This window comes from Lithobates pipiens, unplaced genomic scaffold (genome assembly GCF_037356315.1).
Source record: "Lithobates pipiens isolate NorthernLeopardFrog02 unplaced genomic scaffold, aLitPip1_a1.2 Scaffold_22, whole genome shotgun sequence".
Classification (NCBI taxonomy): domain Eukaryota; kingdom Metazoa; phylum Chordata; class Amphibia; order Anura; family Ranidae; genus Lithobates; species Lithobates pipiens.
Window position 1 is genome coordinate 328,644,675 of NW_027507784.1, and position 20,008 is coordinate 328,664,682.

General features: G+C 43.2%; 1 protein-coding gene across 1 annotated transcript in view; it reads left to right on the plus strand.

Annotated features, from left to right (window-relative positions):
- The window catches only part of GPBAR1 (G protein-coupled bile acid receptor 1), a 35,003-nt gene extending 17,888 nt beyond the window's left edge, over window positions 1–17,115 (plus strand). The window contains exon 2 of the mRNA XM_077449637.1: window positions 15,854–17,115. Within this exon, the coding sequence (XP_077305763.1) occupies window positions 15,983–16,993 (1,011 nt within the window). The 5' untranslated portion in view covers window positions 15,854–15,982 and the 3' untranslated portion in view covers window positions 16,994–17,115. The remainder of the gene's footprint in view (window positions 1–15,853) is intronic.
- The last annotated feature ends 2,893 nt before the right edge of the window (window positions 17,116–20,008 follow it).

Consider the following 20,008-nt stretch of genomic DNA (forward strand, 5'->3'; position numbering starts at 1 on the left):
GATGCACCGCCACTGGATAGTATACAGATAAATGTGTTATTCCTGCAGCAGGAGGGGAATGGAGCCGCACTGTCACTAGATGACACACACAGGGGGGAGGGGGGGGGACAGAGGAGACAGACACAGAAGAGGAGGGCTGCGGGTGACGGAGGCACGCAAACAGACCACAGTATCAGGGGCTCAGTAGCCATGATTATCGTGGTCTGTTTGCAGGGGGGAGGGTATAGCCAGGCAGGATCAGCCAGATATTACAGGGGGCCAAATTACACAGCACAAGCACTGCGCAGTATAACATGCTTTAAAGGAACAGAATCTGTGGGGTTTTTTTTTGGGGGGGTTAACAAATCCTTTATGTGACTTTGAACGTGGCACGGTTGTTGGTGCCAGACGGGCTGGTCTGAGTATTTTACAAAACTGCTGATCTACTGGGATTTTCACACACAACCATCTCTCGGGTTTACAGAGAATGATGAGAAAAAGAGAAAATATCCAGTGAGTGGCTGTTGTGCGGAGGAAAATGCCAAAATGCCTTGTTGATGTCAGAGGTCAGAGGAGAATGGGCAGACTGGTTGGAGATGATAGAAAGGCAACAGTAACTCAAATAACCTCTCGTTACATCCAAGGTATGCAGAATACCATCTCTAAATGCACAACACATCGAACATTGAAGCAGATGGGCTACGGCAGCAGAACACTACAGCGGGTGCCACTCCTATCAGCTAAGAACAGGAAACTGAGGCTACACTTCGCACAGGATCACCAAAATTGGACAATAGAAGATTGGAAAAACATTGCCTGGTCTGATGAGTCTGGATTTCAGCTGCGACATTCAGATGGTCGGGTCAGAATTTGGTGTAAACAACATGAAAGCATGGATCCATCCTGCTTTGTATCACCGGTTCAGGCTGGTGGTGGTGGTGTAATGGTGTGTGGGGGGGGAGGGATATTTTCTTGGCTCACATTTGGGGCTCCTTAGTACCAGTTGAGTTTCATTTAAACTAAATATTGTTTTTTGACCATATCCATCCCTTTAAGACTACAGTGTCCCCATCTTCTGATGGCTCCTTCCAGCAGGATAATGCCCCATGTCACAAAGCTCCAGTCATCTCACCACTGGTCTGTTGAACACGAAAACGAGGTCCCTGTACTCAGCTGTGGTCATTTTGATTAGCTCATCATGATTGGCTCACCTGGAGCATTTCAGTCCCTGGTAGTGCAACTGAACCAACAATCAACTATGGGTGGCAAGGCGCTGTCCCTGGGATCTCTGTGATTAAAGTTGTGGACAGGCATAAGTGAAGAGATGGATACAAAAAAAATGTCAAAGGCTTTATCAATGCTTAGAAGCACAGTCCATTATTAAGAAGTGGAAGGTATTTGGTACACCACAAACCCACCCTGGATCAGGATGTGGCTCCAAACCAGATAAGGGAGCCAGGAAGAAACTGGTCAGAGAGGCTACCAAGGGGCCTACAGCAACTCTGAAGCAGTTTCAGGAATTTATGACAAAGAGTGGGCATTGTGTGCATGTGACAACAACATAACAAAGGTGTTACTTCGAGACATGGAAGTTCATTTAGGGGTTCCTCTTGGCAAAAAAGGTTGAGAACGGCTGCTCTAAATGAAAAAAGGGAAAATCAATTGGATTCGACACCTGGCCATCACACCTTCATGAACTTCTTGCCTATCCTATTCCTAAGCTTAATATGGATTTGGCTTCCCTTTGCGGCTATAACATCGGCAGCTATAACATCCTCCACTCTTCCGATGAAAAACGTCCGACGGAGCCTACACACGGTCGGACTCTCCGATGGAAAATGTTCGATGGGAGCTTTTTGTTGGAAATTCTGACCATGTGTAGGCTCCGTCGGACATTTTTCATAATTTCCATCACACAAAATTTGAGAGCTGGTGTGTCGTGTGTACACAATTCCGACGCACAAAGTTCCACGCATCCTCGGCTTGACGTTCGCAATTTCCGACCAACTTTGTGTGACCGTGTGTATACAAGACAAGTTTGAACCAACATCCGTTGGAAAAAAAATCCATGGATTTTGTTGTTGGAATGTCCGATCGTGTGTACGTGGCATTAGAGTGTGTTTGGGGGAATTTGTGCTCATTCAGCCCAAAGAACATTTGTGAGGTCAGGTACTGATGTGGGATGAGAAGACCTGGCATGTTACAATTCATCCCAAAAGTGTCCAGTAGGGTTGAGGTCAGGGCTCTGAAGGCCACTCAAGTTCCTCCACACCAAACTCATAAAACCATGTCTTTATAGAAATGTTGGTTTAGAAGACTTGGCCCGTTCCAATTCATCCCATAGGTGTTCAGTGTGGTTGAGGTCAGGGCTCTAAAGGCCACTTGAGTTCTTCCACACCAAAGTTAAGTCATGTCTTTATGGAGATGTTGGACAAGAAGACCTGGCTTGTTCCAATTTATCGCAAAGGGATTCAGTAGAGTTGAGGTCAGGGCTCTAAAGGTCACTTGAGTTCCTCCACACCAAAGTCATTAAGTCATGTCTTTATGGAGATGTTGGTCAAGAAGACCTGGCTTGTTCCAATTTATCGCAAAGGGATTCAGTAGAGTTGAGGTCAGGGCTCTAAAGGCCACTTGAGTTCCTCCACACCAGAATCATCCAGCCATGTCTTTATGAAGATGTTGGTTGAGAAGACCTGACTTGTGCCAATTTATCCCAAATGTGATCTTTAGGGTTAAGGTCAGGGCTCTCAAGGCCACTCGAGTTCCTCCACACCAAACTCACCAAACAATGTCTTTATGGAGATACATAATTTGGGGCAAGGAGACATTTCCTCAAAGGTATATCCAAAGCAGGAAGGGGATTCTTTAGGGTTGAGGTCAGGACTCTGAAGGCCACTCGAGTTCCTCCACCCAATCTTCTCAAACCATGACATGTTATGGATCTGGCTTTGTACACGGGGCACAGTGATGCTGAAACAGATAAGAGTCTTCACCGAACTGTTACCACAAGGCTGGAAGAAAACAGTTGCACAATGCCGTACATCTACGTATGAGATCTCCTTTCACTAAGGTAACTGCCAGGTGATGGTTGTCTCATTTTCTTGGTCACGATCTGGTGTCCACCAGGCCAGATCAATGGTTCTGACACTATTAATTGCTTGCCGGATAATGGTTTGGTCTTTCCTGTGATGCTGTAAGCCACAGTTAATATTACGCAATTTGATGAATTTAGAGTTGCCCAGAAGAAGCAAAGAAACGTCACTTCCAGTTTCCTACGCGTTACGTCACACACGGACTTCAACTGGGAGTCCGTGTGTGACGTAATGCGTAGGAAACCGGAAGTGACATTTACATCCAAGCAAGACGCTCATCGGTCTGTTGTTAGCTGTGTGCCTTATTCGTTTTCCTCCTGTGAGTAGTTAAAGTTAGGCCCCTTTCACACATGCGGACGATATGTCCGTATTTCATCCATCCGTTTGCGGATGAAATACGGACATACATTCATCCCTATGGGATAGCGGGTGTCTGCGGATGAGCATCCGCAGACACCCGATTTCGTCCGCCTCTGCAACAGTCCGATTCTGCAGACGGAGGAAAATCCTATTTTTCTATCCGTCTGCAGAGCGGATCGGATGAACACGGACAGATGGTCCGTGCTCGTCCGATCCCCATAGAGGAGAGCGGAGAGCTGACAGGGCGGTCCCCGCACAGTGTGCAGAGACCGCCCTGTTATCCGCCGGCTCAGCGGGGACAACTGAGCGATCCCCGCTGAGCGAGCGGATCTTCACGGGGCGGATCATTACTGATCCGCCCCGTGTGAAAGAGGCCTAATGTTTTAATAAAATCATTTATTTTAAATACTACACTATGGTGGATGCTTTTTACCTGTCCCTTTGAGCCTTTTCGCTGGTAACAACCACGAGGAAATCGGATGAGTCTCTGGCACCGTCAGAAGTCCTCTCTGCAGTTATCCCCCTGACCCTCCCAAGTACTCTCTGCAATATAGCTGTTTTTTCGCTGCACACCTCGCAGCTGTGAGGTAATTATTTAGTGTAACCAGCACTGGCACGGAATACCACTGGAAGAGTTGGCTTGGCACATTGCACTTTATTTTTGATTGTGATATTGCATCCAAATTGCACGATTGGACTATGTATGGGACACTATTGAGATTCACTGATTTGCTGCTATTGGTTTTGTTTGTATCTTTTTATTTATTTTTTTGCGTTTATATCACAGATATTTATATCATCTTTTTATCAATTTTTTTTGCGTTCATATCACAGATATATATATATATATATATATATATATATATTCTTTTATATACTGCATTTTTTTGTTGTTATATGCACTGTTTGTATTTAGCACATGCATTCTTGATTTTGACACCTGAGTGATGCACAGAGACACCTTGAATCAGTTGTTTTATGCAATGCACACATGCACTTTTAATGCAATTCCATAAGCACTAAGCACTGTTCTAGTTTACAAGCACCATTGCACTTTTTGCCTTGATATTTATATTTATTTGTATATTTTTTATTGTGTATTATTGTTAGTTCATTTCGTATTAAGGAAGCGCAACACAAACCCCCCTTGTTTCATTTTTATAGTATTGAGAGCCAACTCATAGAGTGTTTGCTGCTTCCGCCAGAACAGAATTTTACCTTCTGACCATTTTTGACCATATAGCGCGGGAGCCTTTGATATACATAACATTTATTTTTTATTTATTTTTTATTGCATTTAAGTCCAAATATGAGATGTGAGGTCTTTTTGACACCAGATCTCATATCTAAGAGGACCTGTCATGCTTTTTTCTATTACAAGGGATGTTTACATTCCTTGTAATAGGAATAAAAGTGACCCAATCTATTATTATTATTTTTTTAAAACAGCGAAAAAAATAACAAAAATCAAGTGAAATAAATAAGAAAATTTTTTTTTTTTAAAGCGCGCAGAAGCGAACGCATACGTGAGTAGCGTCCGCATATGAAAACGGTGGTCAAACCACACATGTGAGGTATCGCTGCAATCGTTAGAGCGAGAGCAATAATTCTAGCCATAGACATCCTTTGTAACTGAAAACATGCAACCTGTAGAATTTTTTAAACGTCCTCTATGGAGATTTTTAAGGGTAAAAGTTTGTCGCCATTCCACGAGTGGGCGCAATTTTGAAGCGTGACATGTTGGGTATAAATTTACTCGGCGTAACATTATCTTTCACAATATAAAAAAAAAATGGGCTAACTTTACTGTTGTCTTATTTTTTCATTTAAAAAAAGTGCGCTTGTAAGCCCTTGTACACACGGTCGGAGATTCCGACGGAATGTGTCCTATCGAACCGTTTTGTCGGATATTCCGACTGTGTGTGGTCTACATCAGACTGTTTCCGTCGGAATATCCGACGGACCAATTTTTCCAACTTGCCGGTAAAATTTTCCGACAAAATGCTCCCATCGGACATACTCCGATCATGTGTAGCCTACTCCGACGGACAAAGTGCCACGCATGCTCAGATCAAATTCCTAGACCAAAACTATTGGCTACTAGCCTGAACGTAGTCCCGTCGTAATGAAATAACGCCATCACGTTATGTACAATGGGATTTTCTGACAACTTAGTCCGACTGTGTGTATGCAACATCACTTCCGGACCTCTTCCGGAATTAATCCGTCAGGATTACTCTGACGGATTTAGTTGTCGGAATCTCCGACCGTGTGTACAAGGGCTAAGACCGCTGTGCAAATACGTAGTAACAGAAAGTATTGCAACGACCGCCGTTTTAGTCTGTAGGGTGTTTGAAAAAAAAATGTATAATGTTTGGGGGTTCTAAGTAATTTTCTAGCAAAAAAAAAAATATGTTTTTAACTTGTATACAACAAATCTCAAAAAGAGGCCCGGTCCTTAAGTGGTTAAACGTCTCCCTACAGGCAGATGGGAGGAATAACACTTGAACAAACCTCATATGGATATAATATTTTCACACGCAGCAAAGACATTGACAAGTTAAAGTAAATAGCAGATTCTTTCATTCCGCCCGTGCTGTTCCCTATTCTGTTTGCTGTCCTTTCATAAGTAATAAATGTTGTTTGCAAAAACGGTTCCGGAATCGGAAAAGGGCATTCTTGCAGACACCTAGAAACTCTATTTACCCTCATAATGAATATGTGCGTTTTCTTTGTGTCCGAGTATATTGCCGCATGTCGCCAAACATCGGGACTTCGAACATGGGCGACGCTCTCCTATAGAAAGGTTAAATATTAAACTCGGGCATATTACATCTCATTACCTCTGTGTGATCCCTGATCCACGAGATCCACATTTTCCATCACAGACAAACCTAGGCGAATTCTCCTGCATGGAATGAGCGCCAGAAAAGAGAGCTTAGATGTGCACAAATCAGGCCAATAGTACTTCATAAAACTTATCAATGAACTACAAGCTGATATAAAAGACACTAAATACCCGGCCTTTTTTGAACACTTTTTTTTTTTTTATAAGTAAAAATCTGTAGAAATTTATTTAGAAACCCCCGACATTATATAATTTTTTTATCGTAGGCCCTGAGAATAAAATGGTGGGTTTTGCAATTTGTTTTAAAGTGGTTGTAAACCCCTTTTAGGCCGGGTTCACACCATAGCGATGTGGGAACGCCGCGAATCCGCAGCGTTTTCCCGCATCGCATTACTCCCGCCGGCAGTTCACACTGCCCTATGCGGACGGCTGGGAGTGTCAATGATATGTTAACGACACCCCCAGATCCGTCCGCATATCGCAGTGCGATCTGCCGACTCGCACAGGAATCGGATCGCATGGTGTGAACACCCATGCGATCCGATTCTGCTGCGGACCAAAAAAAGGTTCCCGTGCGAGTTTGCTGCGGGAGCGATGCGAATTCAGCCATACTATCTGTATGGCTGAACTCGCATCGCTACGGAGATCGGATGTGATTTGCACTGCAGTGCGGTGCGAATCACATCCGGATCTCCCCCCGCAGCAGTGTGAACCCGGCCTAAACCTACAAGTGAGCCTAGATTAAGGCTTACCTGTAGGTGCAAGAAATATCTCCCAAACCTAAAAGGTTTAGGAGATATTTGCGCCATAGCCATCAGGTGCAGGCACACCCAGGCACATGCGCGGGAGTGACGTCATCGCGGCTCCGGTCAGTCACAGCGCACAGAAGTCACTCTGGGTATCATGGCGGCGACGGAGGTGGTGACCGAGGACCGCTGCATGGGCTTTCGATCTCAGGTAAGTAATTCATAATGAGCTAGTATGCTTTTGCCTTGCAGGGTGTCTTTGTTTTTGTTTTGTTTTTCTTAAGAGGCTTCACTTCCTCTTTAATGTTTGGCAAAAAAAACATTTTAACCATGTAAGGACCAAGCCTCTTTTTTCTTTTTTTGGTGTTTACAAGTTAAAATCATTTTATTCATTTTTTTTTTTGTGCTAAAAAATTACTTAGAACCCCAATCACTATATATATATATATATATATATATATATATATATATATATATATTTTTTTTTATGACACCCTAGAGCAGGGATATGCAATTCGTGGAGCTCCAGCTGTTGCAGAACTACAAGTCCCATGAGGCATGGCAAGACTCTGACAGCCACAAGCAGGGCTGGACTGGGACAGAAATTTGGCCCTGGACTTCATCCAGACCGACCCACTTACATTTTGAGTGTCCCATCAGCACCCCCTTAAATCAGAGTCCCATCAGCACCCCCTTACATCAGAGTCCCATCATCACCCCCTTACATCAGAGTCCCATCATCACCCCCTTACATCAGAGTCCCATCAGCACCCCCTTACATCAGAGTCCCATCAGCACCCCCTTACATCAGAGTCCCATCAGCACCCCCTTACATCAGATTCCCATCAGCACCCCCTTACATCAGAGTCCCATCAGCACCCCCTTACATCAGAGTCCCATCAGCACCCCCTTACACCAGAGTCCCATCAGCAGCCCCTTACTTCAGATTCCCATCAGCACCCCCTTAGATCAGATTCCCATCAGCACCCCCTTACATCAGATTCCCATCAGCACCCCCTTACATCAGAGTTCCATCAGCACCCCCTTACATCAGATTCCCATCAGCACCCCTTTACATCAGAGTCCCATCAGCACCCCCTTACATCAGATTCCCATCATCACCCCCTTACATCAGAGTCCCATCATCACTCCCTTACATCAGAGTCCCATCAGCACCCCCTTACATCAGATTCCCATCAGCACCCCTTACATCAGATTCCCATCAGCACCCCCTTACATCAGATTCCCATCAGCACCCCTTACATCAGATTCCCATTAGCACCCCCTTACATCAGAGTGTCCCCCTCCCACGTGTACTCACAGTTCTGAAGGCAGCTTCTCTTCTTCAAGTGATAGGGGAGAGAGGAAGGAAAGTCTGCCGACCGTCTATCTCCCCCTGCAGGCTGGAGGGAGTAGAAAGCCTAATGCTCTCTCCAGCATATGACGGAAGCTGCTCCTCCTGACAGGAGTGAAATCTCGATCACTCACTGTCAGAGAGGAGCAGCTCCAGGACTGCACCTGACCGCCCCACTGAGCCATCGCCCCCCCCCCCCCCCGGGAATCTCCCGGTAGTCCCAATGGCCAGTACATGCCTAGCCACAAGCAAGACACCCAGAGGTAGAGGCATGATGGCACTTGTAGTTTTGCAACAGCTGGAGGTCCACTAATTGCATATGCCTGCCCTAGAGAATAAAAATGGCGGGCGTTGCAATACTTTATTCCACACCGTATTTGTGCAGTGGGTTTACAAACACAATTTTTTTGGGGGGAAAAATACACTTTTTTTTATAAAAAAATAAGAAAAGATAGCCCTTTTTTTTTTTATAACGTGAAAGATAATGTTAAGTGGAGTAAATTGATACCCAACATGTCACGCTTCAAAATTGCGCCCGCTCGTGGAATGGCGACAAACGTTGACACTTAAAAATCTCCATAGGCGACGTTTAAAAATTTCTACAGGTTTTCGGTTTTGAGTTACACAAGATGTCTTTTGTTAGAAATATTGCTCTCACGTTAACGAACGTGGCAATACCTCACATGTGTGGTCTGAACACAGTTTACATATGCGGACGCTACTTACGGATGCGTTCACTTCTGCACGCGAGCAGGGAGGGACGGGGCTCTTTTAAAAAAAAAAAATCGTATTTATTTTACTTTTTTTTTTTCATACTTATTTGACAACATTCTGAAACAGCAAAATTATCTTATAGAAGCATTAGCAATAAAGCAGATCTCATTGTCATCATTGCAATATGTTCTACATGATAGAGGCAAAACCTGTGCATTACGCACAAAAAAGGGGAAGTTTGGGACTTTAAATGAAGCACTTGGATAGTGAAAGACAGAAATATTTAATTAAGCCATATTAATTAATAAATAAATTAAATAGCGCGGATGGGAAGACGGTAAAAATTACCTTTCCTTTTCAATTTGCAGCCGCTGTAATTTTCTATAAATGCAAAGCAACATGGCTACCTGGAGTTGTTCCGTACACAGAATGTGCTCTGACCACTCCCCAGAAACATCATTTCCTGCTTGTGTGATTGGCTCACCAATTTTCCCAGAAGTCTGCACCCAGATACAAGTCAGATTTCCGGCATCCCCTGCAACAAAAATGTCATTTTTGGTGAGATATTTCCAATTGGAATACGTCTAAAGGGATGCAGGCCCAGCAGATTTCCTCATTAGTGCCCTGCAGCTGCCACAGCTGACTGATAATTATAAAACCACTCCTATAATGCCCTGTACACACGGTCGTAAATTCCGTCGGAAAAGGTCCTATCGGATTATATTGTCGGAAAATCCGATCGTGTGTGGGCTCTATCGGACTTTTTCAGTCTGAAATTCCGACTGAAAAAATTTGAGAGCAGGATCTAAAATTTTCCGACAAAAAAATCGACTTTTTCCGAACGTTTGTAGAGAATTCCGATCAAAGTGCCACGCATGCTCAGAATAAATTACAAGACCAAAGCTATTGGCTACTAGCCTCTACATAGTCCCGTCGTACGCAACGAACGTCACCACGTTCCGAACGATTTGATTTTCCGATAACTTTGTCCGACCGTGTGTATGCAACACCAGTTTCAGACAAAATCCGTTGGAAAAAATCCGACGGATTTTGTGGTCGGGATGTCCGATCGTGTGTACAAGGCATTAAGGCCCGTACACACGATCTGACTTTTTGACAACAAACATGCAAATTAGCTGTTTTGGAGCAACATCCGACCGTGTGTACGCTCCATCGGACAAACTTTTTTGGTTTTCATCGGACTTTTGTTGGCTGTGTGAACGGACAAACTTTCTGGCAACAAAAGTCCGATGGAGCAAAGTCTGATCGTGTGTACAGAAAACCATCGGACTTTTGTACAAAGTACAAAGAGGCATGCTCAGAACCAATGCAAAAGATCAGACAGCAATACAGAAGTTGACCAAAGGTGGCGGTAAAGAGCAGAAAAACCACGTGATTTGGTGAAAGTTGGCTGAAAAAGTCTTGCCGTGTGTATGCAATACAAGTTCAGGGAAAGTTTGTACAAAGTACGATCGTGTTTATGAGGCTTAAGACTCACTCAGTACAGAGGCAGAGATAAACACACAGGAATTTGTTCAGAATAACAAAAAGGTAAGAATCTGCAAACGAAGGTTATTATAATCCTTGCAATGTACATAGATCACCCAGAGGGGAATTTTTTTTCTCAACAAAAGTGGAGTTACCCTTCATTCATACAGAATAGGACGAATTTGGAAAATGCATATTATGGCCACTAGATGGTGCTGGTGATTGTAAGAAATACATGCTTATTTACTATGATTGTTAGCTCCAACTAGTGGCCATAATGCAGTAATTTCCAAAATCACTTTATTTTTTTTATGAATGAATAACGTTCAGCCTGGAGAGAAAATAGCCTAATAACATTCAAATTTTGCAGCCATTTGCACAGAAAAAAGTGGAAAAAAAGAAAAAAAAAAGAAGTGGAAGGAAAATGATGAATGGTTTTCACAATTTTTTACAAATAAATATCTGAAAAGTGTGGGGTACATTTGTATTCAGCCCCCTTTACTCTGATACCCCTAACTAAAATCTGGTGGAACCAATTGCCTTCAGGAGGCACCTAATTAGTAAACAGAGTCAACCTGTGTATAATTTAATCTCAGTATAAATACAGCTGTTCTGTGAAGCCCTCAGAGGTTTGTTAGAGAGCCTTAGTGAACAAACAACATCATGAAGGCCAAGGTCAGGGATAAAGTTGTGGAGAAGTTTAAAGCAGGGTTAGGTTATAAAAAAGTATCCCAAGCTTTGAACATCTCACAGAGCTCTGTTCAATCCATCATCCGAAAATGGAAAGAGTATTGAACAACTGCAAACCTACCAAGACATGGCCGTCCACCTAAACTGACCGGCCGGGCAAGGAGAGCATTCATCAGAGAAGAGCCAAGAGGTCCATGGTAACTCTGGAGGAGCTGCAGAGATCCACAGCTCAGGTGGGAGAATCTGTCCACAGGACAACTATTAGTCATGCTCTCCACAAATCTGACCTTTATGGAAGAGTGGAAAGAAGAAAGACATTGGTGAAAGAAATCTATAAGAAGTCCTGTTTGCAGGTTGCGAGAAGCCAGGTGGGGGACACAGCAAACATGTGGAAGAAGGTGCTCTGGTCAGATGAGACCAGAATTTTACTCTTTGGCCTAAAAGCAAAACGCTATGTGTGGTGAAAAACTAACACTGCACATCACCCTGAACACACCATCCCCACCGTGAAACATGGTGGTGGCAAGATCATGTTGTGGGGATGTTTTTCTTCAGCAGGAACAGGGAAGCTGGTCAGAGTTGATGGGAAGATGGATGAAGCCAAATACAGGACAATCTTAGAAGAAAACCTGTTGGGGTCTGCAAAAGACTTGAGACTGGGGCGGAGGTTCACCTTCCAGCAGGACAACGACCCGAAACATACAGCCAGAGCTACAATGGAATGGTTTAGATCAAAGCATATTCATGTGTTAGAATGGCCCAGTCACAGTCCAGACCTAAATCCCATTGAGAATCTGTGGCAAGACTTGAAAATTGCTGTTCACAGACGCTCTCCATCCAATCTGACAGAGCTTGAGATATTTTGTAAAGAAGAATGGGCAAAAATTTCCCTCTCTAGATGTGCAAAGCTGGTAGAGACATCCCCAAAAAGACTTGCAGCTGTATTTGCAGAGAAAGGCGGTTCTACAAAGTATTGACTCCGGGGGGCGCCATACAAACGTACCCCCCACACTTTTCACATATTTATTTGTAAAACATTTTGAAAGCCATTTATCATTTTCCTTCCACTTCACAATTATGTGCCACTTTGCGTTGGTCTATCACATAAAATTCCAATAAACGTTTTTGGTTGTAACATGACAAAATGTGGAAAATGTCAAGGGGTATGAATACTTTTTCAAGCCACTGTATCTGTGCCCTGCTTGTGTGCTGTGAGCAAGGTTTAATTATACCTCCATTACATTGTCCATTTACATAGCCCTGGTTGGGTCACCCTTTGCACCCCGCCAACTAGGAGCCTCAGCAAGGATCTTGCTTGGAGTGCTCACGCCACGATGATCCGGGAACGTGCGCTGTGCTCCTCGAATGCAGTTTCCATTGACTGTTTACTGACTTTAACAAGATAATTGAATCCCGCTTCATAGAAAAGTGGCTATAAAAAGTCCATTCCCTGTGCGGATGTTTATGCAGTTTGGCTCCAACGCCCCCGTAGGCGAGAGGGAATTTGGTAGCATTTTTATGGCTCCAAACCCATCCCCAACCATAAAGCTGCAGTTGCTATAGTTTTCTAGGAAAACCATTTGTGACCAGGTGAAGATGTGTAAACTCGGTGCTCAGAAACCGTCATTATTCCCGGCTCTTTATAAGGAGGGAAATGGCTGAGCCTACCCATCAGTCTTCCATATAATATTTATATGCAATTCCACCAATGAAAATGGAGTCACTTGTGGACTTGTTTGAAGACCGCGATTTTACGCTTGATTTTCCAATGGCGTCTGATTCAGGGGAAATTCGTTTTTGTCTGGCATTTAAGAACACAAATGGACCTCATGCACAAAGAATGGAGGAAATATGGGGGGCATGTAGAAAGAGTCCGTTGTGTTTATTTTAAATTCGAGTTTTGAAAGGAAATGGCGTTGGGTCAATTTTGTTATGTTATTTTAAAGCTAAAGATTTATATAGCTTCTTGACCTCCAGAAAATTTTACCCCCTCCATGACCAGGACATTTTTTGCTAATTGCGCGGTCGTGCAACACTACTCAAGCTAAATTTATATCACTTTTTTCACACAGAGATTTCTTTTGGTGGTATTTGATCACCACTGTTTTTTTTTTTTTTTTTGTGGTATAAATGAAAAAATAATAAACAAAACAAAAAAAAAGCAATATGTTGCTATAAAAAATATTCAATAAAAAAATCTACAGTTTCAGTCATTGCTTTTGCTTCCCTCTTTATTTTTTATATTTTTTATATTTTTTTGATTTTTATTCTTTATATTTATATTTTTGTTTTTCTTTTATTCTTATTTTTATCTTATTTTATTATACTCTGAATAACTCCGTTAGAATAGGTTTTTGACAAGGAATCAGTAATTGTTAAAATGTTAAACTGTAAAAATGGTCCAATTGTTCATCCATGCTTAAAAATTACTACTACATTAAGAGTACAAATGTCTTTTTTAGGGGTTGGGGGTGGGGGGTGGGATTGATTGAGGGAGGGAAATTAAATGGTGGAATAACCTTAGGAAATATGGACTTTGTTTCTTTTTCTTTCTCTATGGGGAACTTTGAAAGCTTTGAAGAGGATATATTCTAGGAGTGATCCACTGTTTTTTCCTGGAATGTTTTTGTATATTTGTTTTTGAATGTTTTGTATATATGTATTTGAAAGTATGTAAGGTTTTATGTTTATATAAAAATTAATAAAAATGATTTAAAGAATACAAATTATTATTATTATCGGATGAACCGCACATACTGTATTTACCATTCTTCCAATATAAGTGTTGTTCGACACATTTTGTTTTGTACACTTTGCTTGTACAAATTATCCTCAAAACAATAAAAAAATTATTGAAAAAAAAAGTTCAATAAGTGTATATTGATTGGTGGTTTAAAAGTTATAGTGCCTACAAACTATGGTATATATACTGGAATTACATTTTTTAACTTTTTTTTTAATACTACTAATGGTGGTGATCAGCGACTTAAATTGGGACTGCGATATAGCACCTACAGACTATAGTATATATACTGAAATATTTATTTATTTATATTATACTACTAATGGCAGTGATCAGTGACGTATAATGGGACTGATGCTGGGGGAACTGACTAAATGTCATTGATATCACCAGTGACACTAATACAGTGATCAGTGATAATATTATACACAGTCACAGTACTAATGACACTGGCTGGGAAGGGGTTAACATCTAGGCGATCAAGGGGTTCAATGTGTGCCTAACTATGAGCGATAAGTGTAAAGTGTGCTGCTTTTACTACTAGACCTATAAGTTTCTTAAAGCGGGAGTCCGCCGGGAGTTCCGCCGTTTTGTTTTTTTTTAAAAGCCGGCAGCTACAAATACTGCAGCTGCTGACTTTTAAAATAAGGACACTTACCCGTCCAGCGCGCCCGCGATGTCGGCACCCGAAGCCGATCTCTCGATCGTCTCTCGGGTGCTGCCGCCGCCATCTTGGGTATGGGAATCAGGAAGTGGAGCCTTTCGGCTTCATTTCCCGGTTCCCTACTGCGCATGGGCGAGTCGCGCTGCGCAATAAGGATGATCCCGCTGCCTCTGGGATCCGTGTGTTTCCCAGCAGGCAGCGGGGGACTTTCGGAAAGGGGCGTAATCTACGCCCCTTTCCGCAGATAGCTATGCCGGAAGTGGGTGCAGATACCTGTACTGTACAGGTACCTGCACCCCCCCTCCGCCCTGAAAGGTGCCAATTGTGGCGCCGGAGGGAGGATTCCAATGAGCGGAAGGTCCACTTTAGGGTGGACCTCTGCTTTAACCCTGCTTCACGGGGATGAGAAACAGGGAGATCATTCTCTCTGTACAGAGCTCTGTGTTGTTTACCAACACAGAACTTTGGGCTGTGATTGTACACAGCCGATCAGCAGGTCCCTTCCGTGAACCATTGGCATGGACTTGCTGACAGGCTCCGGAAGCAGGTAGCGCCGTACATCACTCTGACTGTGTGGGACACCCGTCTGCAGTATGTTGTAGTTGGGTGGTGCGCAAGTGTGTTGGAAGGCAACATATTGATAGGATTTAATTCCCTGGTCATTGCGATAAGTATCTTTGATATTCTGATATGATGTGTTTTGTTGGTATATGTTTGTAATATCTCTTAGTACTTTCATGTTAGCATTTCCTAGTTTCTTGGGAAATAAATAAGACTTTGTTTTATTAAGCCGTGCGCTTGGTTTCATAGCTAACCTTGTATTATTGTGATATCAACAGTAACATGTGATCAGAGTTTTAAAAGACTAGCTAACTAAGGGAATAGACAAGTTAATACAGAGGTGCAATAAATAGAGGGAGTCCGTAACCACCCCCTGAATAGTACTTATTTGCAAAAGTTTCTTCAAAGTGGATAAAATATGTATAGTAGAAATAATCGGGTGCCCCATGATACTGGATTCACTATTGGTATTACGCCTTGTTCACACATACTACAGCATACGCCTGTGTAAGGCCATGTTTACCCACACAATGCCAGTCAATGAAATTTGTGATTCTTTGCCTGAAAACATCTTTGTTTTTGACTCCATATTGCTTTTTCATTTCTCTTTTTAGATTACTCGCTAAGAAAATGAATTGTTGGGGTGAATATTGGTGTCTCCCTCGTGATCTTCAGCAAAATCTTTTTAAAAAAAACACATTGTTAAGGACATGCTCAAGTCACTGACCCCTTGAAATACAGAGATGGATGAAAATTTTAACCATACAGAGTCTTCAAACTATATAGCCGGGGAAAGACTGATCATCCTGATCTCCAGCCCTCTGTCTGCCTTCATCATCCTCTCCAACCTCTTCATCATCATCGGAATTGTCTTCAACAGGAAGTTGCACAACACGGCCAACTACTTCTTCCTCAGCCTGCTGTTCGCAGACTTCTTTACAGGGGTGTTCTTGCCATGCATTCCCCGCATGAGGTATAATAGAAACCTGGGGTATCACTGGTGCCTCCTTGCTTTCATATCTCCAAATTTTTTCTTTCTCTCATTCCTAGCCAACTTGCTGATGGTTCATTATGAGAAGTACATGTGCATTATATACCCCTTGCATTATCGGAGCATTTGGGTCCACCGCTGCGTGCCTTTCGCTTTGTTTATGGTGTGGGTGTTGCCACTGACATTTGCCAGTCTGCCCATGCTGGGTTGGAATAAGTGGAACGACAGCCAACCCTGCTCCTATAAGCAAGTGTTCCCTCATGCCTATATTTATGTGGAGACCTATGGTCTAGTCATCCCTTCCATCCTGGTCATGAGCTTCATTACCATCAAGCTTCTTTCAGTGGCCAGGAGACAGCTAAAGGAGATTAAAAAACTTCACCGGTCGGTCCAACGAGAAGCAGCCACAGAGCTAGAGCACCAGATGGACCTAAGATATGCCAAGTGCATTGCCATCTTCTCTCTGACGTTCCTCATCTGTTGGGTTCCCTACATAGCCGTCCTTCAGGTCTCGGTGTTGGCCCTGGAGAACTATGATATCAGCTGGAAGGTTGTCCTCACGCTCACGTGCGTTGGAAGCGGAAGCGCCACTATCGTCCCTGTGATCCTGGGACTTTGCCACCGCCAGTACACTGAACTCTGGAGGACGCTCTGGAAAAAATACTGCAAATCCTGCTGCAAGCCTAAAGTTAATCACCCAAATGAGCACAATATGGTCAGCAAGGAAGAGACACTTGAAGATGGTTTAACTTCTGTTACATAATTTATTTAGTCCTATATGACTTCACCTAAAAAAAAAAAAAAAAATCTCTGCCCCCATTTGTAGCACATTGATGATGTAAAGGATTATTTAATAAATTGGTGTTGGAAAAAAAATGATGGTAGACACCAGATTTTTTTTTAATAGCCTTTAAATTATGTTACATTTTTTTTTCCAGTATGAATAAAGGATACATGTCTATAACATTAACAGATAACAAATTAACTTATTCTAATAAATGTAATGTAGTAGGACAGGGTTGTCAAACTCAATGTCATTGCAGGCTGCATCAGCATTATGGTTTTCCTCAAAGGGCCAGTTGTATCTGTAAGACTAAATGTTCAGAGCACCCCCACCCCCCTTTACATCAGATATAAAGAGTCCCCCACCCTCCCTTACATCACAGTGCACTCCCCTAAATGCCCTCACACACGGGCCAAATGCTGGGTGACATTCGCCGGTTCAATAAGAACCGTCTGACCATAGGCGTGCGCAGCCTATTGCATTAGGGTGTGCACCCAAAGCTCAAATACACATGCTTGTGTGTGTGTATGTGTGTGTGTGTGTGTGTGTGTGTGTGTGTATATATATATATATATATATATATATATATATACAGACTATATTGTCAAAAGTATTGGGACTTTACACACATGAACTTTAATGGCATCCCAGTCTTAGTCCGTAGGGTTCAATATTCAGTTGGCCCACCCTTTGCAGCTATAACAGCTTCAACTCTTCTGGGATGGAGTGTGTCTATGGGAATGTTTGACCATTCTTTCAGAAGCGCGTTTGTGAGGTCAGGCACTGATGTTGGACAAGAAGGCCTGGCTCGCAGTCTCCACTCTAATTCATCCCAAAGGTGTTCTATCCGGGTGAGGTCTGTGCAGGCCAGTCAAGTTCCTCCACCCCAAACTCGCTCACCCATGTCCTTATGGACCTTGCTTTGTGCACTGGCCCAAATCATTTGGTGGAGGGGGGGGGGGGGGGTGGATTATGGTGTGGGGGTTGTTTTTCAGGGGTTGGGTTTGGCCCCTTAGTTCCAGTGAAGGGAACTCTTAAGGCGTCAGCATACCAAGACATTTTGGACACTTTCATGCTCCCAACTTTGTGGGAATAGTTTGGGGTGCACAAAGCAAGGTCCATAAAGACATGGACTTAGCAAGGGTGGTGGAAAATAAACTTCAAGTGCAAAAATCCATAGTATAATAGCAACTAAAACATATAAAATTAAGTGTAACAATCTAAAAAATACAAATTCCAAAGTGCTATAATGGTGGGAACCTCCCAACTAAAAAGTTGTTGTGGTTAATGTGTATGGCAAATATCTATAGGAAGGGTTTCCACCATCCCTGCTAAGTTTAATTTGTTATGTCTTATTTTCAGTTTGATGTGTGTTATATGTGAAGTTACATATCATAGAGATCAGTATTGTGGTAATATTGAAGTTTATTGAGATTTTCATACATTAGAGGGTTCTACCATTATTGATAAGTTATTGATTAGTAAGTTAGTGCTGCACTTTTCTTTTTTTTTTTTTGGTGGTGTGAGAACACATAACAGTTCCTAGCGGCAAGCCTTTTACTGACATTTTATTATTTTACCTCCGCTAGCTTATTGTAATAAGTAGTGTGGTGATTACCTATTATACTAAAGATTGGCATGTTGCATTATTAAACATCAACAGATTTCAGTTGTGGCCCACCAGGCCGGCCCCCCATGGAAAATGTGCTTGGCTGCTGTGTTCATCTCCCCATCCACTGATTGGCACTGACAAGTGGCACTGACAGGTGGCACTGATTGGAAGCACTGATTGACACTGACAGGTGGCACTGATTGGAAGCACTGATCGGGACTGAAAGGTGGCACTGATTGGAAGCACTGATTGGCACTGACAGGTGGCACTGACAGGTGGCACTGATTGGAAGCACTGATTGACACTGACAGGTGGCACTGATTGGAAGCACTGATCGGGACTGAAAGGTGGCACTGATTGGAAGCACTGATTGGCACTGACAGGTGCCACTGATTGGAAGCATTGATTGGCACTGAAAGGTGGCACTGAGTGGAAGCACTGACTGGCACTGACAGGCGGCACTGGCACTGATTGGCATTGACAGGTGGCACTGACAGGTGGCACTGGTTGGAAGCACTGACAGAGGAGAGGGGGGTATCACATTGAGCAGATATTGGGGCTTGTAAGAGCCGCACAGAGTGTGACACTGTCATGTATTGTAACTGCATGTATTGTCCGGCATGGTGGAGAGTGTTAGGTGTGGAGGAGGAGAAAGTTAACTTCTCCTCCACTTTGCTTGCTAGGCAAAGTCACGGCTGTGAGGTCACTGGTTGCTAGCCGCCAGGTGGCTCTAGCAACCAGTGGCCATAGTCTCAGGTGGCGCTGGAGGCGGAGCGAGCCCAGTATTATGGCGGGATTTGCTCCCTCTATCAATTTCATTCCAGGACACTGTATTGTTCTGGAATGAAGGTGCCCGGGACCTGGGACAGACCTGCTGATTGCGGGATTGTCCCGGGCAATCCGGGACATGTGGGCACCCTAATGAGGTACCAGCTCACTCCGAGTGAACTGAGCAGATCAGGTGGCTGTCTTCTAATGCCCAGGTCCTACTTTAGGGTTGTAGGTTTTGTAGAAGCAATGATGAATCGTCAGATGAATCTTGTGAAGAACTTGTTTATTTCAGCCAGCAGAGAGCCACATGTAAAACCTATATCCTCTAGTTTTACTTCCTAACTTCCTACTTCCTGTTCTGTTCCCACCCCCAGGTCCTCCCATTGCTATGTAAATACAACACTTACATATTCTAAATCTTTCCCCTTTTAAAGAAAAGTTATGCATATAGAAATGGAGTGTAATATAGAACCAACAAGGAGTGCAGCATAGCAAGGAACAACAACAAACTACAATATAAAGCGAAAGATGCTGAGTAATGCCCCGTACACACGATCGGACTATACGGCATACAATCCGCCGGACTTTGCAGCGGAGGTCCGCTGGACTTT